Raw genomic sequence first — 27,581 nt, forward strand, 5'->3', positions numbered from 1 at the left:
TTGCCACACAGCATGCAACTTTATTGACCAAGAACCTTACGCCTCCTGTGATGACAGACACAATGGAGCCATACACTTGGCTTACATGCACGTAATTTCCACCATGATTCCTTCTTTTTTTCTCTCTTTTTCTTATGCACTACAAATAAATACCATCATCACACACATTCTGTTGGAGACGCTGTAAGTTAAGAATGAAAGACTTGGTCAAAGGAAAGCCTTACAACCCAACCCATCCACCATGTATGCCATCTCACACATAAACCCCTGTAAAAGACTTTTACAAAAAACAAGTCCAAAGGCAAGTTCAAGTTGGTAACCATGTCACTGACATTCTGATGTGCCACAACCCCATAACATTCTCATGTTCCACAACCCTATATCTACAGAATAAGGATTTATAACAAAAATAAAATAAATGAAATAAAATAAAAATAAAGAGAGATCCCCACAGCCATGAAGTAAAAACAAGAAACGAACACTTTTGATTGATGGAGGATACATCAGCTGTACAATGGAAGAACGTGGAATCCTATTTGTGTATGGCACACAAACACCAATTCTGTTTATAAAATAGTTTTCTTTCATTTGTGCCAGAGACAAATGTACAATGACCTGTAAAAATGTGTGTGAAAAAAGAAGGTTATGGTATACTGTCATTTAATAAGGCTCCGGTTTGTCTGTGAAGTAATGGCATGACTGAGCATTTTAGAGAAACAAACAAAGTGATACATTTCAGAAAACAATGGAAACTGAATCAATGGATCCTGGCCTGAATGTGTCTCCCCATCACCAGACAGTTAATCCTGGTTATCATGAACAACTCTAAATGGACTAGCATGGACAAAACACAATACTGAACACCACTCCGTTGTCGATGGCAATGAGCAAGCCAAACTGAGAAGGAAAGCAGTAAGAACGGAGAAAAACCCTGTCAAGTGTTCTCAGGCTCTCAACATCCATGTCCACAACATCCAGACATGTCAATGAACAACCCACTCAAACTTGCCTTTGCTGTGCCTAGCTTCAACTTGTGTTGGAAACCTCCTGCAGAAAGGACTGCATGAAAAAAAAAAGTGTTTTTTTTTTTTTTTTAAAAACGCACTAGCTTCCACTTGTGTTTGAATATGCAAATTGGAATACTGATCTACTCGTCTCTTGTTTTGGCGATGCTGGGGTCAGTGGCAGCAGCACTTAGCGGGCAATGCCAAACTCTCTGGCATCATCCTCTCGGAAGTCACCGTAGTGCCAGATGTTTTTCTGCACACAATAACATGTATCAGTCAGAACTGATTTTCTTGTAGTAATGTATATCATACCACTTAGAATGACATTTAATCAAAAGTATTTATAATAATCTTTTCACTAAAATCACTCTATGCCATGCTTGTATAACACAACCACCATGACACATATGTGCTGCATTTTGTGTAACACACACACACACACAGACGAACACCATAAGACAAGCCCCCGATCCCCCCACCCACCCACCCCCCAAAAAAACCAACACAAGAAAAAACAGAAGCTAACTAACAAGCCCAAACCAGCACCACCAGACCCAAGCCAACGCACCCTCTTCTTGAGGGCCTCATCCTGGGCAGCCTTGTAGTCAGTCATCAGCTTGGCCAGCCGGCGCTCCTTACGTTCCTCCACCAGGACATAGCCGTCAGAGATCAGCCCCAGCCCCACGTCACCCCCACCATCCCCCTCCTCCGCCAGCAGGGTGACGCAGTCCACGCCGCTGTTGCGGTACTCCACGTTCAGCTGGAGCTGCTGGTTCAGGATGTCTCTGTGTAGTGCGTCCACTGCGTCCTGCTTGGCATCCTCCTGCAAGGTGAAGTCTGACTGTCATCTCTATCTATCATGTCTGTCTGACTGTCATCTCTATCTATCTATCAAGTCTGTCATCTCTTATCTATCATGTCTATCACATCTGTCTGACTGTCATCTCTATCTATCTATCCATCATGTCTGTCTGGCTGCTGGTTCAGGATGTCTGTGCAGCGCGTCCTGCTTGGCATCCTCCTGCAAGGTGAGGTCTGACTGTCATCTCCATCAATCATCATGTCCGACTGTCATCCCCATTTATCCATCATATCTGTCATCTCTATCTATCATGTCTGTCATCTCTATCTATCATGTCTGATTGTCATCTCTATCTATGTATCTATCATGTCTGTCTAGCTGTTGGTTCAGGATGTTTCTGTGCAGCGCGTCTGCCACGTCCTGCTTGGCGTCCTCCATTAAAGGTGAGGTCTGACTGTCATCTCTATCTAGTTATCATGTCTGTCACCTCTATCTAGCTATCATGTCTGTCTGGTTGCCATCTCTATCTATCATCATGTCTGACTGTCATCTTTATCTATCTATCTATCTATCATGTCTGACTGTCATCTCTATCTCCCATGTCTGACTGTCATCTCTATCTAGCTATCATGTCTGACAGTCATCTCTATCTATGTATCTATCATGTCTGTCTGTCATCTCTATCATGTTTGACTGTCATCTCCATCTAGCTATCATGTCTGACAGTCATCTCTATCTATGTATCTATCATGTCTGTCTGACTGCCATCTCTATCTATCATGTCTGACTGTCCTTGTTTGTCATGTCTGTCTACTTATCCTTTTATCATGTCTGTCTTCTTACTGATCCATCTATCATGTCTGTCTATGGAGGTTTCTAGACAGCAAGGAAACTGAAACAGCCCCTGCTCCCCTTAAAATACACACTAAAAGGTCAGCTGAGTTTCAGACCATGGAAAAACAATGAAATGGTTGTACAGCATACATCAGACAACTCCCTTTACTAAGAGGAAAATGGAAAAGTGCATCCGTTACGCCAGTGAGTGTCTTTCAAAACCCAAACAATTATCAATGCACTTCCATTGCTTTTGACATTTTCTGCAAAAACATTCAACAGCTTCCAACAGATGGAGATTCTCTAATTCAGATTGTATAACAGTTTTCACAGAAAGTACTGCATGTAGATGAGGACAAAGGGTGAGAGCAGCAGGTTCAGCACTGACCACCACATCAGGGGGCAAGGTGATGCCCGCCAAACTGTACTCCTGAGCCTGTGCTGCCAGTCCCTGGAACGCTGCAGGAAGGGTCGCAAGGCTGGCCAAGGGCACTGTTTCTTTCTGCACACAACAACAAATGTTCATGATGAATGGTGTGTACTCAACAGGCTAGTTCTGCACACACAACAGGTAGTCATGACAAACAGGGTGTGTGTACATCATGCACATCACTGATCAACAGCATAGTTCTGCACTTACAACAGATAATCATGACAAATGGTGTGTGTGTACATCTTCATATACATCACTCTGATCGGGGAGATCTTGCCAGTCTCTTCATCATTCCCTTTATTTTCTATTGAACTGTCCAATAAAAGCTGATCACTATCTTCTTCTAGTTGACGTTTCAATTCTTTTTAAGCATCAACTAAAGAAAGCAATGTTGGTCGTTCTGGTGTATAAAGATTACTCAGTTTGAGTTTGAGGAGTGTGTGATGAGTGAGTCAAAAACACAGCCAATAATCAGACCAAATTGTTCAAATAAAGGACCACTCTTGATGTAGATGGGGTTTCTAGCTATCAAAAGAATAAACAAGATTCATTCCCTTTGCTAAAATTACTAGTGTTTTTGTAAGCTAACACAATACAAACCAGAAAAAAGTCTTAATAATTCAGTAGTGGTTTACCTCGTCACCATGGCAGCGAAGCTTACATGGTTGCACTGACGAGTTATCTCGTCATATAGGCAGCTTAGGGGTAAAGATACCAGAGTTTCCATTGACAGAATTAGACAATATCCTCAGAAGCATGTGCATGCTGGGTGTGTCTGTTTCATAACCCAATGAACCCCCAACATGGATTACAGACACAGACATTTCAATCAAACATGATATACATCTGAGGAAAAGTACTCACGTTTCCAAAATCGATGAACAAAATACCGGCTTTGCCTGGCTCCACTTTCTGAACCTTGGCTCTGTACCTGACAGTCAACATCGCAGACCATTAGATAAAGAAGGCTCTGTACCTGACATCATCACAGACCATTAAAGAAGGCTCTGTACCTGACATCATCACAGACCATTAAAGAAGGCTCTGTACCTGACATCATCACAGACCATTAGATAAAGGCTCTGTACCTGACATCATCACAGACCATTAGATAAAGGCTCTGTACCTGACAGTCAACATCACAGACCATTAGAAGAGCACATACACAAGATCATCAACTTGTCCATATCTACAAATGAACAGCTAGCTAGCTAGCTAGAGAGAGAGAGAGAGAGAGAGAGAGAGAGAGAGAGAGAGAGATCTTTTCCTCTTCACATTTTGGGAGACTCAGTCCCACTTTAGTACTAGAGTGCTTAATACTGGAATGAAAAGGGAAAACAGTTACTAGTTCCTCTGATTACATTATGGTGTGATTGTTTCAATTAAAACACGGTATCACATTTTGAGTGCTCCGAAGATTTATGCACGACAAAACAAACAAAAAGAGAAGATAATCAATGCCATGATGTTGGTATGTAAGGCAGTATGTGTACCCACCACTGGTTGTCCACGGAGAACTTGGCAGCACAGATGTCTCCACGTTTGGGGGTGTATGCTCCTTGCAGGGGTGGGTTGGTCTCCAGCTCCTGGCGCAGCTGCTCCATCAGGCGTTCTAGCTGAGGGCCTGCACACAGTGATCATGCTGTCCAGTGTATCATACTGTCCACAGGGGATCATGGATCATGCTGTACAGTGTATCATACTGTACACAGGGGATCATGCTGTACACAGGGGATCATGCTGTACACAGAGGATCATGCTGTACAGTGTATCATACTGTACATAGGGGATCATGCTGTCCACAGGGGATCATGCTGTACAGTGTATCATACTGTACACAGGGTATCATACTGTACACAGAGGATCATGCTGTACACAGGGTATCATACTGTACACAGAGCATCATCTTCACTATACACATGGTATCATCTGCACACAGGGTATCATCTTCACTACTGTACACAGGATATCTGTACACAGGGTATCATTACTACTTTACACAGGATATCTGTACACAGGGTATCATCTTCACAACTGTACACAGGGTGTCATCTTCACTACTGTACACAGGGTATCTGAACACAGGGTGTCATCTTCACTTCTGTACACAGGATATCGTCTTCACTTCAGGACACAGGGTATCTGTTCACACAGTATCATTAGTACACAGGGTATCTGTACAAAGGGTATCATATTCAGTACACAGGGCATCATCTTTACTTTAGTACATAGAGTGTCATCTTCACTTCAGTACACACGGCAGTTTATGCCTTGCACTTTAGTTCCAAGTAGGCGGCATTTACTTATCTGAAGACGAAAAACTGAAGTAACGAAACATCTTCAAGCTCTGGTAACTCCAGACCCAAGGAATAACCCACAGCCGCAGAACAGAAAAACGACTTGCCCAGAGTAAAGCCATGTATAGCGCGCTGTAGAATGGGACCAGCTAGATAATACGCTGCCTGCCACTGACCTTGCCGCAGGCCACCTGCTGAGAAGGGGCTTGAGAAGGGAAGGAGAGAGGGAATAGTCAGCTACAGTACTGTTAGGTGTGGCATCCCGGCCATGTGTTAGTTCTCACACTCACACAACGGTGCCAGTGTGATGTGTCTGCGAATATTTGCATTCACATGAGGGAATCTCTCTCTCTCTCTCTCTCTGTATATATATATATATATATATATATATATATATATATATATTTACACACACACACACACACACAAGCAAAACACAACAATACATATATACACATGTATACATATACATAATTATATACACATACATTTATATACATACCAGTACATTATATATCAGTATCAGAATAAGTGCATGATCCTCATAAGACAAATTAACTTTGGTGAAGTATGTGATACATCATAGAGATAAAAAGCACGACAGCAAACCAAACCCAATCATACATCCCCTTCCCACTGTTTAACACACACACACACACACACACACACACACACACACACGCATGCACGCACGCACGCACGCGCGCGCGCACGCACACACACCTTTTATAATTATATCACCCCACGCCCCTCCCGACACACATGACTATATTCCTGTTCATTGTGCAAGCTGAAATTCGCCACTTTGTTTTTCTTTTCTTTTTTTTTTTTTTTAAAGGGAGGGAGAGGTGATTGTAATTTTTTTTTTTTTAACAGGTTCCAAAAAGTGACATGCTGAAATATGGAAAACATGAGTGAAAATGAATGACAAAGCACTAATGCACATTTGTACAAAACAAAAACGAACAAAAATAGTTAGAGAGAAGGAGCGCGCGTGCGCGTGCGCACACACACACACACACAGATGGAGGGCCCGGAGGGAGGGAGAGAGAAAGAGACAGACAGACAGAGAGAGAGAGAGAGAAGAATGTAATATTCACACATTAACACACACAAAAATACATTTAAGGTGCTTGTAGCATGCTTTGTATGCGGAATGCTTGTAACATGCATTTGGAATTATTATTATTATAGCATTTACTTTATAAAGAAATAATGTTGTGCGTGTTGCATGCCATAGACATGAAGTGCTTGTAACATGCATATATTTACACACACACACACACACACACACACGCACACACGAATAGGAGGCATATGCACATGAAATGACAATAGACCATACACAGACACACACACACACACACAAACACATGCATGCATGCATTATTGTACTCACCAAATGGAGCCATTTTATGATGTTGATTATGTAGTTACTCCACTCACATATCACAATGTTAAAAAAACTCACTGACTACTGGCTCTCTGATAGTCTCAGCACCATACATGTTCCTAACAACTACTTCAGCACATCAGGTATAGACTTCTGAACTCACCTGCTGCTCAAAATATAAATGTTTCATCCACCCAGCGCCTGTATTCCTTGTGATCTATAACCTGTGTTTAAAGCTTTGTTTTAATCTGCTTTAATTCCACCTTCCTCCTGTTACAACCCAACACCCGTCTACACATTATTTCCAAATGTTATATATGGAAATGTGTTATACTGTAACTTACAATAATAAAAAGCTTAATTTTGGAATATTTTTATATCTGCAAGCATATCATACCATATACAAAAAGTTCATAAGGATGCGTATCTTCAGATTAAACAAACTGTTTATTTGCACTTCACCACCACCACCTCCAACACGCACGCACGCACGCGTGCACACACACACACACACACACACACACACACACACGTGCGCGCTCACACACATGATGTAAAAAAAGCAATTGTTGCTTATTCAATTTACCATCAATAAATAAAATCTTGACTTTACACACGCACACGCGCGCGCGCACACACACACACACACACACACACTCACACACACACTCACACAAACACAAATTTTTGGTATGTGGATGAATACAACAGAATATAATACATTTTTATGACATATCTATTCATTTGAAAGATGTACATGAGGGAAAGGACAAATTAAAACATGTAAACAGTATGTGCATGTGCGGTAGTGGGCGCGCGCGCGCGCGTGTGTGTGTGCTCTGTGTGTGTGTGTGTGTTTCTTAACTCTTTTTATTTTTCTAAATATCAAATGTGACTTTCTTATGCGACGCTGCTAACTAGAACGATTATACACACAAGTCACCACCAGTTCACTGCAATGACTCAGCTTCCTGGCACAGTGCCAGTGTGTAGCATCTATCTGACCTGCCTCACAAAGACCTTAAATCGTCAGTTATTAATTCGTATAATTAAGTCACTCACATACGCGTTTCAGACACCAGATTTTGTCAGGCGAAAGACAACACCTGGAGCTAGATTCGTCCCTATTTTTTTTCCACAAAAAAACTGATGCACACTTTTTATAGATCCACAAACACAGGCAATCCAACGCATGACCGCACAGCCAAAAGACTGCAATAGTCCGGGAAAGTTGTGACCTAGATACAGTGCGCCGCGTGCAGTGCGCTCTGTGGCTGAACGGGTTAGGCAGGAGGCCATGTGCATGATATAAAGAAGCCAGGACTAAATGTGCGATTTCGGAAGAGGGTGAACTGCCGTGTACACAGAGTGTCATCTTCACTTCTGTACACAGGGTGTCATCTTCACTCAACAACCTCCCTTACAAGACTGTCAACAGCCAATCATCCTGTGCTGACCTGTACCCAGTAATCCCCGCTTCTTTTTCTTTATTTTTGTTTAAAAAATAAAAGAGAATACACTGATCCTGATTCAGATTTCATAATCCTACCCACCCTCTCCCCTCCCCACACCTGTTTTGTTAACAATTTTACTACAGTAATTATGTTTCAGATTTCATCCTCATCTTTTCTCAGGTTGAAATTCCAACAAACGGTTCACTCCCCTTGCAAATGCTGCATCGACAATTATGGTTCAATGTTAATCAAAGACAGTATATATTGTATCACATCATGGGTGATGTGGACTGAAATTTTAAATACTTCAGTCTTTAAAAAAGACTTCCATCGTTCGTTTTTTCCTATCCAATTCTAATCTATTTCTGACAGCCAAGTGAAAGAAAATCAGCATGGGGAAAGTGTCAACAGGACTGCATGGAAACCAAAGTACCCTGCAGTTCCAAAATGTATTCTCCCATTTCTTTTCTTTTTATTTATATTTATTTATTTATTTATTTTCAAAATACACTTTTACAATGTATTTCTTGAAAACAAAAAACAACAACAAAACAACCCCACTCTGTCCTGCCAGAATCCACTTACCATTGTCAACCTTTTGAGCGAAGAAGGTGAAATCGTCGGTGACCTCAGTGACCACGACCTTGGTGTAGTTCAGCTTGCGTTCTGCTGGCTCCTCTGTCACAACCTCCTCCTTTGGCTCCTCAAAGGTTGACCACAGCTGTTAACACATGGATAGTTTCTACGTCATGTGGAAGAAAAACAACGAAGACTTGCCATAAACATTGTGACATGTACCACAAGATAAAAAGATGTGTATACTTCATGGAAAACAGACTTGTAAATATCACCATGGGACATAACTTTCAAATGGACACTTTCATATAAAAGATTAAAACAAAAAAATCCTGTGTCTACCTTTATATATGTATATATAAATAAAAAATTAAAAAAACCCGTTGACCAGTGGCAAAACAAAAAGCAGTGTACCTTGAGCTTGCCGGACTTGGCACGTTCCTGAGCAGCCAGCAAAGCCTTGTAGTGGGAGGATCGCTCGGCTGTGAAGTGCACCTTGGCCAGGCCGGCCTCCACCAGGGCCACTGACAGGTTGGTGTTGTCCACATACAGCCAGCCGATGAAGTTGCCCCCCTTGTCGATGGCCTCCACTTCCACCTCCACCTGTGCACGTACACCACTAGCAATAAACCATTTCAGTAACCACCTGATACACCACTAGTAATAAACCACTTCAGTAACCAATTAGACTTTTACAACCAAGAGTCAACCACTTCAGTAACCAAAGAGACTTTTACCACCAGCAGTCAACCACTTCAGTAACCAATTAGACTTTAACCACCACCAGCAGTCAACCACTTCAGTAACCAATTAGACTTTTACCACCAGCAGTCAACCACTTCAGTAACCAATTACAATTTTACAAGGAATAAACTTCAGTTACCAATTTTAGTTTTACCATAAGCAGTAAACCACTTCAGTAACCAATTCTAATTTTTAATTTCATAACAGGAACAAGAGAAAGGAGGTGGGTTGTGTGTACAAGGAAGAGGAGCACAGCACACAGCGCAACATTTTCTCCTGCAGACTCCACAACTAGAACAGCCAGAATCTTATCAGTGTTTATCATTCTGCCATTTTTTACTGAGAAAATATGGTCATAATGGTTTAAACCTCTGACAACCAAATCAAGGCAATTGAACACAAAGATTCACCATCTCTACATATGCATGTCCATTACGAAAATTTAAAAGCAATCAGCAACTATATATCACAAGTAGTTTAGGTGGTTTTACAGCTATGTTTTTAACACTGTCATTCCTGCAGCACGGCTTTCTGGTTTACAGGAATTGCACCCTTTATTCAACAGAACGAACCTCTCTCTACATGCACATCTCCTTCAACAGAACCAACCCCTCTCTTCATGTACATCTCCTTCATTCAACAGAACCAACCTCTCTCTGCATGCACATCTCCTTCAATAGAAACAACCTCTCTCTGCATGCACATCTTCAACAGAACCAACCTCTCTCTGCATGTATATCTTCATTCAACAGAACCAACCTCTCTCTGCATGTACATCTCCTTCAACAGAATGAACCTCTCTCTGCATGCACATCTCCTTCAACAGAACCAACCTCTCTCTGCATGCACATCCCCTTCATTCAACAGAACCAACCTCTCTCTGCATGCACATCCCCTTCATTCAACAGAACCAACCTCTCTCTGCATGCACATCTCCTTGGTGAACAGCAAGGCCTCCTCTCCGAAGGGGTCTGCCTCAAACACCTGACCGCTCGGCAACTGACGCTTGCCCTTTGGACAATCAATGCCTGAAAACAGCACAAGCACAACATGGAAAAAATCACCTGGTGTGCCAAAATGACTAACTTTAATTACAGCTGCAGATATCTGCCAGTATGAACAGAAACTAAATTTGCATCCTCTTAGTTCATATGGCAGCAAACGGTCCTGCACTTGGTAAATGTAAAGGTCTCCTCTTCCAAGGAAAGCAGTGGACTTCTTTGTTGGCCATCTAAAATACTGAATGAATGAAACAGCCTCTTTTAAGAATCCCCCCCACCCACCCACCCTCATCTTTTCTGTTTCAAAGTGTGCCATATCATATTAGCAATAATGAACTGAAATTTTAAAAACAAAAAAAACCAAACAAAAACACACCAAAGAACCAACATTAAAATGAAACCTGATTAAGTGCAAACCAAAAAAGTAAATTCCAACAGTGCATGGTCACAGTCCGTTCACAGAAACGCTGTGGTGGTGGGTGGGGTGGGGTGGGGGGGCGGGGTGCTGAACTTAACACTGGAGACAAAAAAACAAGTGCTCGTGTATCTCCTTTACCTGAGATGAGGAAGGTGATGAGACAGGTCTCCCTTGGGATGAAGAGACGCAGACGAGAACCACTGGCCACAAACTCCACCAGAGCATCAGACCGTCCTGCTCGCTGAAGGAAGGGCAGGAACTGTTTGGCTTTGGGGATGTCCTGCAATCATCAACAAAACCTCTGACTGATCTAAGTGTGTCCTAAAATCACCCAACAGAACCTTTGACTGATGAACTTTCCAGGTTCTAAGTGTGTCATGCAATCACCCAACAAAACTCTGACTTACGAGCTTTCCAGGTTCTTAGTCCTACCTCCCTGTGCCAATTCCAATAAAATCACCTGGCTTATAACCCATCTGGGTGCTAAGGATGCATTACTGGGCCGAGTTTCTATGAAAGAGATTACCTTGAAAATACGATATGACCTCTTCACTATGTTGTCAAACAGTGTCCTGAGATGATGTGAAAAGCATGCACTTGATGACTTCCAAACACACTAAGTCTTTGGTAGTTAAGCTGGACCACAATGATCTATTCCTACAGGACAGACAGAAACTGACCAGTTGTTTCATAGTAAAATTCATATCTTCACTGTGACTAAGCAGTACATTAGTAAAATTCCCTCAAATTAATCTTCTCATTTTTATTTTACAAATATTGTGTATATGCAATAGGTAAAAAATCAATTTCTTTTAAAAGATTGGAGGTGATGTTGTTCTACCTTGGAAGGTCTTTTGACAAATGGAGTGAAAGAGAGTGGGAGGGGAGGGGGCAAAAAGATTCCCCCCCCCCCCCCCCCCCCCCCCCACATTATTTCCGTATTCCTGAAGTCAGCACTCACCCCAGCAATGTCTGCCACCCGATGAAGAGGCGACTCTTTCTTGGAGAAGAGACCCACCCCCTTTTTCTCTGCTCGGGCCTCGGCCGCCAACAGATCGTCATATCTGGAGGAGCGCTGGTCATCATCCTGTCGATAGCGTACCACTTTGGCCAGGCCCTTGCTGACTAGTGCCTCCGCTATGTTGCTGTCAACACACAGTCACATCGCTATTTTGCTGTCAACACACAGTCACATCGCTATGTTGCTGTCAACACACAGTCACATCAATATGTTGCTGTCAACACACAGTCACATCGCTACGTTGCTGTCAACATACGCAGTCAAATCGCTACGTTGCTGTCAACACAGTCACATCGCTATGTTGCTGCCAACATATGCAGTCAAATCGCTACGTTGCTGTCAACACAGTCACATCGCTATGTTGCTGCCAACATACACAGTCAAATCGCTATGTTGCTGTCAACACACAGTCACATCGCTACGTTGCTGTCAACATACGCAGTCAAATCGCTACGTTGCTGTCAACACAGTCACATCGCTATGTTGCTGCCAACATACGCAGTCAAATCGCTACGTTGCTGTCAACACAGTCACATCGCTATGTTGCTGCCAACATACACAGTCAAATCGCTATGTTGCTGTCAACACACAGTCACATCGCTACGTTGCTGTCAACACACAGTCAAATCGCTACGTTGCTGTCAACACAGTCACATCACTACGTTGCTGTCAACACAGTCACATCGATAGCGCACCACTCTGGCCAGACCCTTGCTGACCAAAGCCTCCGCTATGTTGCTATCCAACACACACAGTCACAGCCATAGCTAAACCTCCGCTATGTTGCTGTCCAACACACAGAGAGCCTAACATCTTTTCTCAAGTACCAAAAGTTGATGTGTGTTGTGTAGTTGTTGCACTGTGTTGTATTGTCTGGACCTGCACTGGGTTGTGCTGTGCAATGTGTTACCAATCAGTCCTTCAACATGTTGTGCAATGTGTCACCAGTCAGTCATATGTTTCTTCATAAGGGACTGTCCTTCAATGTGCTGTGGAGTGATGCTGTACTGCAATGCAGTGTCTTGGTCTGCAACAGGATTGGATCCCTATTTCCACTTCCTGATCCTTTAAACAATTAAAGACTACTTCATTTACAGAACGGGGGACAAATCTCCTTCTCACATGAAAATAACAAAGCCTCCATCAACCTCAAACAGAATATACACAAACTGTAGGCTGACTTACATATCACCAATGGAAACAGAGCAGCATGTTTTCTCTGGGAATCCCTGGTTAGGTGGCTGAATGTAGTCCACTTCCACGTTCACCTGTAGCATAAAACATGTACACTTTCAACACTGAATGTTCCACATTCACCTGTAGCATACAACATGTACACTTTCAACACTGAATGTTCCACATTCACTTGTAGCATACAACATGTACACTTTCAACACTGAATGTTCCACATTCACTTGTAGCATACAACATGTACACTTTCAACACTGAATGTTCCACATTCACTTGTAGCATACAACATGTACACTTTCAACACTGAATGTTCTACGTTCACCTGTAGCATAAAATATGTACACTTTCAACACTGAATGTTCCACATTCACATGTAGCATACAACATGTACAAATTAAACATTTGGTGTAATACTCAAAGGAAATTGTTCATAGTAAACTGCAAAAACCTTGTAAAAATCTATATAATCATTATTTTTTTTTAAAAGAGTAGAATTCATCACCAAAAACTTCTACATGTTACTGACATAAAAAAATTGATAACATAAATAATTGATCATATTCAGTTATAATAACAAGAAACCATAAGGAAGAAAACAATTAAATTCTCCCAGTTCCAACACAAACTGACACAGATACTAAGAACAATTTCAACAGACTCACAAAAATTGAAACAATGACCATGTGAGGGAGGGGAAAGCAGAAATGCAAATATGCTAAAGGGCTAGCATCTAATATTCAACAAAACAAACTGGTTTATTTTCAATTTAAACTGATGTTCATCAATACAATACGGCAATATCTTTATAACAAACCCAAGAAGATAACAGCACCGGATTCTCTACCAAACTCTTATATCATTAAACCTTTTTTCTTAGAAATATCAAACAGCAAGTACGCCCAAAGGTCAGGAGCCACATAATGGCGATGAGAAGACAAAAGAGGCATAACAAGAAGACAAAAGAGGCGTGACAAGAACACAAAAGAGGTGTGATGAGAAGACAAAAGAGGCATGACAAGAAGACAAAAGGGGCATTGGGCCCGAGAAGAAGACAACAGAGGCATGACAAAAAGACAAAAGAGGCATGAGGCATGACAAGAAGACGAGGCATGACAAGAAGACAAAAGAGGCATGACGAGAAGACAAAAGAGGCATGACAAGAAACAAGAGGTGTGACAAGAAGACAAAAGAGGCATGACAAGAAGACAAAAGTGCCAACCTTTTTGCCGATCAGCTTCTTCCTGAGGAACTCCCTGGCTTCATACATGTAGGGGATGTCGTACAGGGGGCGTATCCTCTTCCCACTTGAGGCTGGGGCTCCATTCTCTGACGTTTCTGCTGGAAGCCTGCAACCATGACAGTCCAGCTTTACAAACCTTGGTGGTCATCATCACTATCATCACTAACTTCATCACTTACATTATCACTAACATCACAAACCTTGATGGTCAACATCACTAACTTCATCACTTACATCATTAGCTTTGCAAACCTTGATGTCATCATCACTATCACCATCATTAACTTCATCGCTTACATCATCAGCTTCGGAAACTTTGATGTTATTGTCATCATCATTAACTTCATCTCCTACATCATCACTATCATCAGCTTTACAACCTTCATGTCATCATCACTGTCATCATCAGTAATTTCATCACTTACATCATCATTAACATCATCAGCTTTACAAACCTTGATGACCATCATCATTAACATCATCTGTAACTTCATGATAATACTGTGGAAACTTTTCCCCAAAGCATCACAAACTGATTTCAGCAAGTTTACTCCACTGATTTTTATGAGTGAACGGAGGCGGAGTTGGGGGAGAGGGCACATCCGGCACTAAAGAACACCACTGGAGGGATTCAGCACAAGTGTCTGTCTCCACTCAGGCACTACAGAACACCACTGGAGGGATTCAGCACAAGTGTCTGTCTCCACTCAGGCAGTACAGAACACCACTGGAGGGATTCAGCACAAGTGTCTGTCTCCACTCAGGCACTACAGAACACCACTGGATGGATTCAGCACAAGTGTCTGTCTCCACGCAGGCACTACAGAACACCACTGGATGGATTCAGCACAAGTGTCTGTCTCCACTCAGGCACTACAGAACACCACTGGATGGTCATGTCTCCACTCAGGCATTACAGAACACCACTGGATGGATTCAGCACAAGTGTCTGTCTCCACTCAGGCAGCTACAGAACACCACTGGAGGGATTCAGCACAAGTGTCTGTCTCCACTCAGGCACTACAGAACACCACTGGATGGCTTCAGCACAAGTGTCTGTCTCCACGCAGGCACTACAGAACACCACTGGATGGATTCAGCACAAGTGTCTGTCTCCACTCAGGCACTACAGAACCCACTGGATGGATTCAGCACAAGTGTCTGTCTCCACTCAGGCAGTACAGAACACCACTGGATGGATTCAGCACAAGTGTCTGTCTCCACTCAGGCAGTACAGAACACCACTGGAGGGATTCAGCACAAGTGTCTGTCTCCACTCAGGCAGTACAGAACACCACTGGATGGATTCAGCACAAGTGTCTGTCTCCACTCAGGCAGTACAGAACACCACTGGATGGATTCAGCACAAGTGTCTGTCTCCACGCAGGCACTACAGAACACCACTGGATGGATTCAGCACCAGTGTCTGTCTCTAAGCAACAGGGTGTGGCAACAAGGAGACAGGTGTGGCAACAGGGTGAGACAGGCGTGGCAACAGAGAGAGAGAGAGACAGGTGTGGCAACAGGGAGACAGGTGTGGCAATAGACAGGTGTGGCAATAAAGAGAGACAGGTGTGGCAACAGGGAGACAGGTGTGGCAATAGAAAGAGACAGGTTTGACAACAGAGGAAGGTGTGGCAACAGGGAGACAGGTATGGCAATAGAGATAGACAGGTGTACCAACAGACAGGTGTGGCAACAGGGAGATGGGCGTGGCAACAGAGAGAGACAGGTGTGGCAACAGCAGTGAACATGGGTGGCGAGGAATAAGAAGAAAAAGCTTGGATCAGAATATTCCCCAACCTGGGAGGTCGTATGCTAGCCAGGAAGATCTTCTTGAACGTGCTGTCCCCAGTTTTCACCACCAGTCCATCACCATTGACAACCTCCACAACCTGACCAAGGAAAACAACACACACACTGCTTCATGAAACCCTGTACTTGTACGACAACACACCACAACCTGACCATGGAAAACAACAAACACATTGCTTCATGGAGCCCTGTAGTTGTGCAACAACACACCACGACCTGACCAAGGAAAACAACACACACACTGCTTCATGGAACCCTTTACTTGTATGACAACATACCACAACCTGACCACAGAAAACAACACACACATTGCTTCATGGAACCCTGTAGTTGTACAACAACACACCACAACCTGACCATGGAAAACAACACACACACTGCTTCATGGAACCCTGTAGTTGTACAACAACACACCACAACCTGACCATGGAAAACAACACACACATTGCTTCATGGAACCCTGTACTTGTACAACAACACACCACAACCTGACCATGGAAAACAACACACACACTGCTTCATGGAGCCCTGTAGTTGTGCAACAACACACCACGACCTGACCAAGGAAAACAACACACACATTGCTTCATGGAGCCCTGTAGTTGTGCAACAACACACCACGACCTGACCAAGGAAAACAACACACACATTGCTTCATGGAACCCTGTAGTTGTGCAACAACACACCACACTTCACATCAATACACATGCCAAGAAAATGTTTCATTTTCCTCTTCTCTATTTTTTGTTTTTTTTGTTTTTGTTTTTGTTTTCTGTTTTATCTTTCATGACCTTCCAAAAAGAGTTGCAGAATGAACGAAGTACAGTTTTTTTTCTTCATAATTTACTCTGTGCAATGAGACACAGGATCATACTGATACAGTTGTCATTTTGGTTCTGACTGTATGTCAGGTCATACTTTGTGTCAACCAATTAGTGACGTTCTCTCTACACCTATATTCATTCAGCCCCACCCCCCTTCTGAAAACAACAACAACAGGAGATGCAAAACTGATTACCCCTGTAAATTGTGCACATCTGACACAAACAACACATCACCCTCTCTCCACACACATGCACACCACACATTCTCACACAAAACCAAATGTGCACATCTGACACAAACAACACATCATCCTCTCTCCACACACATGCACACCACACATTCTCACACAAAACCAGAGAAAACAATGTAACTAGATTTACCTTTCCTGTGTAGCATTTGTCTTTGATATCCAGGCTGGCTGTAGGTGGTGCATAGTCCTTCCAGATGCGCTTTTTGTTTTCTTTCGCAACCCTGGAAAAGCACAAGATCATCACAGATTTTTTAGAAACTGAACCTGCAAATTCAAGAAATCTAGTATTCAAAATTTTTCTTTCATGCTAACTTTTTTACAACTTGACACTTAAAAAGGCACAACTTACCAGTTAAAGAACAAAAATATTTAAGATGCTTTATGACAAACAGTGAAAAAAACCTATTCATTAAAAATCTTTCCATAACTCTACCACTTAAATTTATGACAAACAGGGAAGAATACTTTCTGATAAAAAATACTTCCCATATTGCACCCCTACTTTTGATCAAAGTTCTATAGAAAACAAAACAAGATGGGATAAAAACAGAGATAAAAAGGAGGAAAGTGCCTCACTTTTCAGCAGCCCGGTACTTGTCTGCTCCCTGTGTGACCACCCCCATGCTCCAGTCCACACAACGTGCAAACCCTTCCTTCAGCAGTAGCTCTGTGATGTTGCCGTTCTGAACACAACCACAGGAATATACAGAACAGTAACAGTATGCCTCACAAACATGTCAGTAGTACCATTCTGATAACAACCACAGGAATAAAGGGAACAGTATGGCTCGCAAACATGTCAGTAGTACTATTCTCAACACAGCCACAGGAATAAAAGTAGTACCATTCTGAACACAGCCACAGGAATAAAGGGAACAGTATGGCTCACAAACATGTCAGTAGTACCATTCTGAACACAGCCACAGGAATAAAGGGAACAGTATGGCTCACAAACATGTCAGTAGTGCCATTCTGTTAACAGCCACAGGAATAAAGGGAACAGTGTATCTCACAAACATGTCAGTAGTACCATTCTCAACACAGCCACAGGAATAAAGGGAACAGTATGGCTCACAAACATGTCAGTAGTACCATTCTCAACACAGCCACAGGAATAAAAGGAACAGTATGGCTCACAAACATGTCAGTAGGACTATTCTCAACAAAGGCACTGGAATAAAGGGAACAGTATATCTCACAAACATGTCAGTAGTACCATTCTCAACACAGCCACAGGAATAAAGGGAACAGTATGTACCATTCTCAACACAGCCACAGGAATAAAGGGAACAGTATGGCTCATAAACATGTCAGTAGTACCATTCTCAACACAGCCACAGGAATAAAGGGAACAGTATGGCTCACAAACATGTCAGTAGTGCCATTCTGTTAACAGCCACAGGAATAAAGGGAACAGTGTATCTCACAAACATGTCAGTAGTACCATTCTCAACACAGCCACAGGAATAAAGGGAACAGTATGGCTCACAAACATGTCAGTAGTACCATTCTCAACACAGCCACAGGAATAAAAGGAACAGTATGGCTCACAAACATGTCAGTAGGACTATTCTCAACAAAGGCACTGGAATAAAGGGAACAGTATATCTCACAAACATGTCAGTAGTACCATTCTCAACACAGCCACAGGAATAAAGGGAACAGTATGGCTCATAAACATGTCAGTAGTACCATTCTCAACACAGCCACAGGAATAAAGGGAACAGTATGGCTCACAAACATGTCAGTAGTACCATTCTCAACACAGCCACAGGAATAAAGGGAACAGTACGCTTCACTAACATGTCAGGAGTACCATTCTGTTAACAGGGTCAGTATACCTCACAAACAGCTGTTGCTATCATTATCATTATTACCATCAATATATTGACTAATATCATCACCACAGCTGTTGCTATCATTATCATTACTATCATCAATGTTTTGACTTATATCATAACCACAGCTGTTGGTATCATTATCATCATTAAATTGACTAACATTATCAACTCAGCTGTTGCTATCATCATCATTGCCATCACTGTATTGGCTAATATCATCACCACAACAGTTGCAATCATTATCACCATCAATATTATCATTACCACCAATGTATTGACTAATATAATCACCACAGCTGTTGCTATCACTGTCATTATTACCATCAATGTATTGACTAATATTATCACCAAGGTTGCTGCTATCATTATCACCATCAATATAATCATTATCATCAATGTGTTGACAAATATCAGCACAGTTGTAGCTATCATTATCAATGTCATCACCATCAATATCATCTTTACCATCAATGTCACCATCAATATCATCTTTACCATCAATGTATTGACAAATATTACCATCACAGCTGTTGCTGTCATTATCACCATCAATATCATCATTACCATCAATGTATTCACTAAGTGCTTTGAGCTGTATTTCGACAGAAACGCACTACATTTTAAATGCCCATTATTATCATATCACCACAGCTGTTGCTATCACCATCATCATCATCACTATCAATATCATCTTTACCATCAATGTATTCACAAATATTATCACCACAGTTGTTGTCTGTTATCACCATCATGACCATGACTGATGCCAAGTGCAGCGCTTACCGGATGCAGGACTGTGCCCAGCAGGTTCTGATTGGACACACCTTCCAGGATGATCTTCACCTCACGCTGCAGGAGGCGTGACTCTGTGAAGTACCGACACTCCTCCGCAAAGGGCTCCGGCACCTGCTTGCCGCTTGTCGCATCCGTCTTGAACATTGGGCACTGTCATTCACAGCAAACAGCTGTATCAACAAAACTACATGGGGCACTGTCATTCACAGCAAACAACTGTGTCAACATTACATGGGGCACTCTCATTCACAGCAAACAGCTGTATCAACAACACTACATCGGGCACTGTCATTCACAGCAAACAGCTGTATCAACAACACTACATGGGGCACTGTCATCACAGCAAACAGCTGTGTCAACACTACATGGGTCGCTGTCATCACAGCATACAGCTGTGTCAACACTACATGGGGCACTGTCATCACAGCAAACAGCTGTATCAACAACACTACATGGGGCACTGTCATCACAGCAAACAGCTGTATCAACAACACTACATGGGGCACTGTCATTCACAGCAAACAGCTGTACCAACAACACTACATGGGGCACTGTCATCACAGCAGAGCTGTATCAACAGACATGGGGCACTGTCATCACAGCAAACAGCTGTGTCAACAATACTACATGGGGCACTGTCATTCACAGAAAACGAACAGCTGTATTGAAATCAAAACTTTTTTTTTTTATTGAGGGAAAAGGAATAGCCACTTATCAGCCTGTTTTCATTCTACCCTCCCAAAGAAAAGGTAAAAACTACTCTAGGAAATACAAAAGAAAAAAAAGTGTACCAACAAAACCAGCATGCTGTTACAATCCTTTCACACAATATTATGCAGTGAAAAAGTCAGTCACATCAAATAACACACCACTGACAGAACTGTCAACCTACTCATGTTTCAATCTTTTCACATAATACCATGTGCAACCAAAACCAATTGACGAAAAACAGAAAAACTGTATAGAACTTCAGTGTTTGTCAGAAGAGACAATGTTTTAATGGGGGCTATACTGGATCAATCATTTAAGAATATGGACCAAAGTTTATTATACAAACAACTCTCTTTGTAATACAGAAAGTTGTACTCACTTTCATGCCAGACAGCATGATGGTGACACAATGGGAACAAATAAACAACTGTCTTTTTGTAATACAGAATGTTTTACTCACTCCACTTTGTGATACAGATGTTGAATTCACTTTACTGTCACTTTGTAATACAGAATGTTGCACTCACTGTACTGTCACTTTGTAGTACAGAATGTTGCACTCATTCTACAGTCACTTTGTGATACAGAATTTTGCACCCACTCTACTGTCACTTTGTAATACACAACGTTGTACTCATTTCACTGTCACTTTGTGATACAGAATGTTGTACTCACTTTACTGTCACTTTGTGATACAGAATGTTTTGCTCACTTTACTGTCACTTTGTAATACAGAATGTTTTACTCACTTTACTTTCACTTTGTGATACAGAATGTTTTGCTCACTTTACTGTCACTTTATGATACAGAATGTTGTACTCACTTTACTGTCACTTTGTGATACAGAATGTTGTACTCACTTTACTTTCACTTTGTGATACAGAATGTTGTACTCACTTTACTGTCACTTTGTGATACAGAATGTTGTACTCACTTTACTGTCACTTTGTGATACAGAATGTTTTGCTCACTTTACTTTCACTTTGTGATACAGAATGTTACACTCACTCTACTGTCACTTTGTAATAAAGAATGTTTTCCTCACTTTACTGTCACTTTGTGATACAGAATGTTATACTCACTCTACAGTCACTTTATGATACAGAATGTTGTACTCACTTTACTGTCACATTGTGATACAGAATGTTATACTCACTCTACAGTCACTTTATGATACAGAATGTTGTACTCACTTTGACGCCAGACAGCATGATGGTGACGTAGTCGAAACTGGGCAGGAGGAAGGCACGGACTGTGCAGCCATCTCTCACATGCTCAATCACCGCTGAAACAAATTGCAACAATCTCTCACCCGCTCAATCACTGCTGAAACAAATGGCAACAATCTCTCACATGCTCAATTGCCGCTGAAACAAGTGATAACAATCTCTCACATGCTCAATCACCGCTGAAACCAGTGATAATCTCTCATGTGCTCAATCACCGCTGAAATAAATGACAACAATCTCTCACGTGCTCAATCACTGCTGAAACAAATGACAACAATCTCTCACCTGCTCAATCACTGCCGAAATAAATGACAACAATCTCTCACCTGCTCAATCACCGCTGAAATAAATTACAACGATCTGTCACCTGCTCAATCACCACTGACACAAATGACAAAATCTCTTACATGCTCAATCACCACTGAAATAAATGACAACAATGTCACAGCACAGAACAAACCAAAGCTTGTCAGCCCATTTCACTGTTTTTGTACATCATCTCAAGTTCAGAGAAACTAGACAGGCTGTCTGGGTGCAATGCAGCTAATTATAAGCAAAACAGATTTCTCAATTTTTGTGTAGGGAATTCACAATTACACGTAAAGCCTTACTTTGATATTTTAACAAACCAAAAACATCTTTTAAACATGAATGCATCATTAGCCAAAATAAGGTGCAACCTGCCTGTTGTGAAAGGGTCTCCCACAGAGAAATATATCACACTGAGAAGGTTATGAACACGTAATGCAACAGACTCTCACTCAGAGAAATATATTACGCTCAGAAGATTATGGACAAGTTATGCAAAAGGCTCTCACTCAGAAAAAATACTACGCTCAGAAAGTAATGAGCAAGTTGTGCAAAAGGCTCTTATCAGAGAAATATATTACACTGAAAAGTTTATGGACAAGTTATGCAATAGGCTCTCATCAGAAAAATATATTACACTGAGAAGATTATCAGCAAGTTATACAATCAAATACAAATCCATCTGATATTCCATTAATTACCAAAGTACATTGTGCTGTGTTGCATTTGCATACAAATATGTGTTTATCAGCATGTAACAGAAAAATGTTTTACCATCTACAGGCTTGCTGTGGTGAGAGTCAACAAAGTGACGAGGATTTTCGATGATCCAGGTGATGTTGCGCACATGAGTGCTTGCCTCGGCACCGAACTTTCCTTTGCCTGCCGCTCTGGCTGCCTCCTCCAGCTGTATCAGCCTCTGCTGGTCCGCACTGCACGCACACACCGCACTGTCAGTCTGCCCAGCTCAGGAAATACAATCAAAACACACAAACCACAGTCAGTCTGCCCAGCTCAGGAAATACAATCAACAAAACACACACACGCCACACCGTCAGTCTGCCCAGCTCAGGGAATACTATCAACAAAACACACACACACACCACACCATCAGTCTGCCTAGCTCAGGAAATACAATCAACAAAACACACACACACCACACCATCAGTCCGCCCAGCTCAGGGTATACTATCAACAAAACACACACACCACACCATCAGTCTGTCCAGCTCAGGAAATACAATCAACAAAACACACACACACACACCACACTGTCAGTCTGCCCAACTCAGGAAATACAATCAACAAAACACACACACACACACCACACCAGTCTGCCCAGCTCAGGAAATACAATCAACAAAACACACACACCACACCATCAGTCTGCCCAGCTCAGGAAATACAATCAACAAAAAAAACACACACACACCACACCGACAGTCTGCCCAGCTCAGGGAATACTATCAACAAAACACACACACACACCACACCATCAGTCTGCCTAGCTCAGGAAATACAATCAACAAAACACACACACCACACCATCAGTCCGCCCAGCTCAGGGTATACTATCAACAAAACACACACACCACACCATCAGTCTGTCCAGCTCAGGAAATACAATCAACAAAACACACACACACACACCACACTGTCAGTCTGCCCAACTCAGGAAATACAATCAACAAAACACACACACACACACACCACACCATCAGTCTGCCCAGCTCAGGAAATATAATCAACAAAACACACACACCACACCATCAGTCTGCCCAGCTCAGGAAATACAATCAACAAAAAAAACACACACACACCACACCGACAGTCTGCTCAGCTCAAGGAATACTATCAACAAAACACACACACACACCACACCATCAGTCTGCCTAGCTCAGGAAATACAATCAACAAAACACACACACACACACCACACCATCAGTCTGCCCAGCTCAGGGAATACAATCAACAAAACACGCACACACCACACTGTCAGTCTGCCCAGCTCAGGAATGCTAGTATCAACAAAACACACACACACCGCCAGTCTGCCCAGCTCTTAGAATACAATGTGACAAGGCTGTACTCTACGCTTCCTGTCATGATATGCCGGTGTCAACCAGGCCCGAGTGATACAGACACTTTCAATGTTAGTCAGGAAATAGAGCAACATATCCATTTGTGAAGTCGATGATACTAAACTGTGTGGTCCCAGTCTTCCCATTTAAGCCCTTAACACACTTAACTCATGGCCATGTTTATTTTTACCTTCATAACAGACTATAACAAAAAACACAGAATAAGCCACAATTCTGAAACTACAAAACAACTTAAATAAAACAAAAACCAACAAAAACTAAACACTTTTATCATAATAATTATTTTACCAAGTCACTACATCAGAAGAATAACAATGAAATGAAAAGTGGACAACTGTACATACAGAGAATGATTAAATCAACATCTTATTTTGTCTATCAATTATACAAATGTGCAAATATTTATGGATGAATAAACGTATACATTTAGGTAGTCCCAGCCATAAACATCTAAGTAAAAAGTTTGTAAAAAAAACAAACCCTGTCATTTCTTCTCTTACAATGTGACAATACTGCAATAAACGGACATAACTACTGATAACTTCTTTTCTTTATTTTCAAAGAATCAAGTGAAGAGGGAAAGCTAGGAAGCTATCCAAGCAACAACAGCAACTACAGAAACAATGTCCCCACTTACTCATCCTTTCTGATGCCCATCCGTCTCACTTCAACCAGACCTTCTGCAATCAGTGACTCTGTCATGTTCTCTCCCTCATTGTCTGAAACAAATAGATTACTTATACTTATTGCCTCAAGTCCTCCATCCTTATATTGTCACAATTTGGAAAACAGCCAACAATCCACAATTACCACAGAACCCAGGGTTTGGGGGGCAAAAGACATGAAAAATGTGTTTTAATTTTTCCACTGTTGGTCTCTGATCAGAAGACAGACATGTTCGCAGAGGGAGCAAACTGGCAGGTACAGAAGAGGATATTTGTCGGCCCACGTGCAGCTTGGACGAAGTGAGTGTCATCAAAGAGCTTCTCCCTCAGCAGGGAACAATTCTTTGGTGTTACAAAACTTGACTGCGAGTTTTTGTGGGTATGACTGACCCTTTGTGTTGATTACTTGACAGAACTTGCGTTTGTCATTGTCAAGATAGTTATTCACTTACAAAAGGTTACATGTCTGCAACTGCAAGAGTTTTGGGTGTTATCATAAACATATTGTCTGTTTTATTTTCATCTGTGGGTGTAAACTGACAACAAACATGCCATTCCCAGCTGTATTCTGTTTGTTTTCATTTTGGATGTCATTCTACATGGTGGAAATAGACATTTCATTGCATAAAAATCAGTATCTTAACTTTGAAATGCCAGTACAGTTTACAAACAAAATAATTTAGAAAATAGCCCAGATTCAGAATCCTCGTTCATTTTCCTTCACAAAATAAATTCACTTTCTTTCAGTATCTCCAATAATTTCTGTACAAATTATAAAAAAAAAAAAAAAAAAAAAAAAAAAAAAAAAAAAAAAATCACCCTGATTCCTTAAAATTCCCTGGCAAGGGGAGAACATTTTTTTCACAAATCCTCTGGCACTGAACGGGTAAAGCACATAAAAAAAAACTCGTACCTTTACCCAGGTACACAGCACCGTACTCTCTTCCAGAGCCTGGAACTTTGTATTCCAGGTAAAATGAAATCTCTTTTCCGATGAGCTTTTTGCGTAGGAACTCACGTGCTTCCCAAGCAAATGGCTGAAAACAGATTGAGGGATTTGTTACTTTCTGTAAAACTTGTGGAACTGGCACACTTCAGACATACTGTACATGTAAAACATGTGGAAGTGGCATACTTCAGACATACTGTACATATAAAACTTGCAGAACTGGCTTACTTTAGACATACATATACATTCACTTCATCAGCACCTCCAGACTCCATGTTTAAGCCTTTTAGAAGATATTTTCTTTGTTCATCAAAAATACAATATAAACAGTAAGCATCACTTCTTCCCCTTTGAATACCTTGATTTATTCATAATAATATACACTGTATACATCAAATAGCTGAAAACACACACACACACACACACACAGATACATCAACACAGAAACTTATCACCACCAACCACACAAACAAGCAAGCAAGTAAATCCTTCTAACCTCATCCTTTGTTTCCACAGAGCCTTCATTGTTGGGATTTGCCCGCCGAGCTAACTTGGGTGCCTGGATGTTGGAGAGACATATCGTTTTCTCTGGAGGTGGTCCCCCTTTGGGTTGACCTCTGATAACAATGGTGTCCCCAGAGAGAATCTGCACAAGAAAAAAGAGAAGTCAAATGTCTGCTTGTGCATACAATTGCAAACTCCTTAAAAAAGATGGGGGTGTGGGGGGTGAGGGTGGGGCATAAGTTGTTGGCAACTAATACTGTAAGTGTTTCTGTGTGTACGAAAAAAGAAACAAACTAGAATAGTTTATAAATTATCAGTGATCACTGAATATTCACCCACACACTTAACTATGAGGACTGAGGCCTTTTCTGTTTTAGTAGTCAATTAATAAATCTGGGAATTAGTTCAAATTGTTATGTTTGATGTGCTGGAAAGAAGGTGACTTGATTCTCTTCCAATTAGAAGGGTCACTATTTGCAAAATTCACCAATGAATACCCCATCAAAATCACCCCAAGATATATGGGCAATAAACAACTAACAAGTTACATTGTCACAATAATTTACACTGGTTACAATTATGTCATTTACAATAACACAATTAACAGTGTTCTTTAGTCTTTTAACTGTGATTTTTTTCTATCTGGAAATTACACACGTCACTCCCACTTGGACTGATGGCAGTATGTTGTTCCCGATCCTTGGTTTATTTTTCCTTTGAAAACTCGTATTCTAACAACAATCACTTCTTTCAAACAAAGTCTAGTATCAATAATGATGATTACAATAATGTTACAACGAGAGAACTCAGCTTGACTTGTGCTGATCTTTCTGACGTAAAAGGATCAGTCAACATTGAACATATGTTTGAAATACTGCGACCACTTATACTACCGATTCTGCTTTCCGAATCAACTATTGAGAGAAAATCTAGACACAGAGAAAAAATTACTGAGTGTAGTTTATGTAGGGAAACAATTCGGTAGCTCAAAAGAAAGAATAAATGAACTATTTGTCACCTGTTTGACAATTCCACGGTGAATTGTTGGCGGCGTGCTTGGGTTGGCCATGTTGACTTGTATGAAAAGGAAGTAATCGGAAGTCTCTTGTCACGTGACTTTCACGAGGTCCGACTTTACATTTCTTTTTGAACTGTTAGAAATAAATGGTTAGTGA

General features: G+C 41.5%; 1 protein-coding gene across 2 annotated transcripts; it reads right to left on the minus strand.

Moving 5' to 3' along the window:
* On the minus strand, positions 1-27,581 carry LOC143283080 (staphylococcal nuclease domain-containing protein 1-like). 2 transcript variants are annotated; one of them, XM_076589116.1, is made up of 22 exons: positions 27,425-27,581; positions 26,399-26,548; positions 25,867-25,990; positions 24,926-25,007; positions 22,961-23,118; positions 21,842-21,933; positions 19,926-20,087; positions 17,878-17,984; positions 17,432-17,522; positions 16,215-16,306; positions 14,391-14,517; positions 13,166-13,248; positions 11,921-12,104; positions 11,098-11,239; positions 10,456-10,568; positions 9,211-9,399; positions 8,806-8,941; positions 4,574-4,700; positions 3,941-4,007; positions 3,032-3,145; positions 1,576-1,830; positions 1-1,260 (listed from the first exon to the last, which is right to left on the minus strand). In XM_076589116.1, the coding sequence occupies exons 1-22, from the start codon at positions 27,473-27,475 to the stop codon at positions 1,195-1,197; spliced, it is 2,712 nt and encodes a 903-aa protein (XP_076445231.1). In that variant the 5' UTR covers positions 27,476-27,581; the 3' UTR covers positions 1-1,194. The 2 variants fall into 2 exon arrangements, with proteins under 2 accessions (XP_076445231.1, XP_076445232.1); XM_076589117.1 differs by lacking the exons at positions 1-1,260; positions 1,576-1,830 and adding an exon at positions 1,954-2,028.

Source organism: Babylonia areolata, chromosome 6 (assembly GCF_041734735.1).
Source record: "Babylonia areolata isolate BAREFJ2019XMU chromosome 6, ASM4173473v1, whole genome shotgun sequence".
Lineage (NCBI taxonomy): Eukaryota > Metazoa > Mollusca > Gastropoda > Neogastropoda > Buccinidae > Babylonia > Babylonia areolata.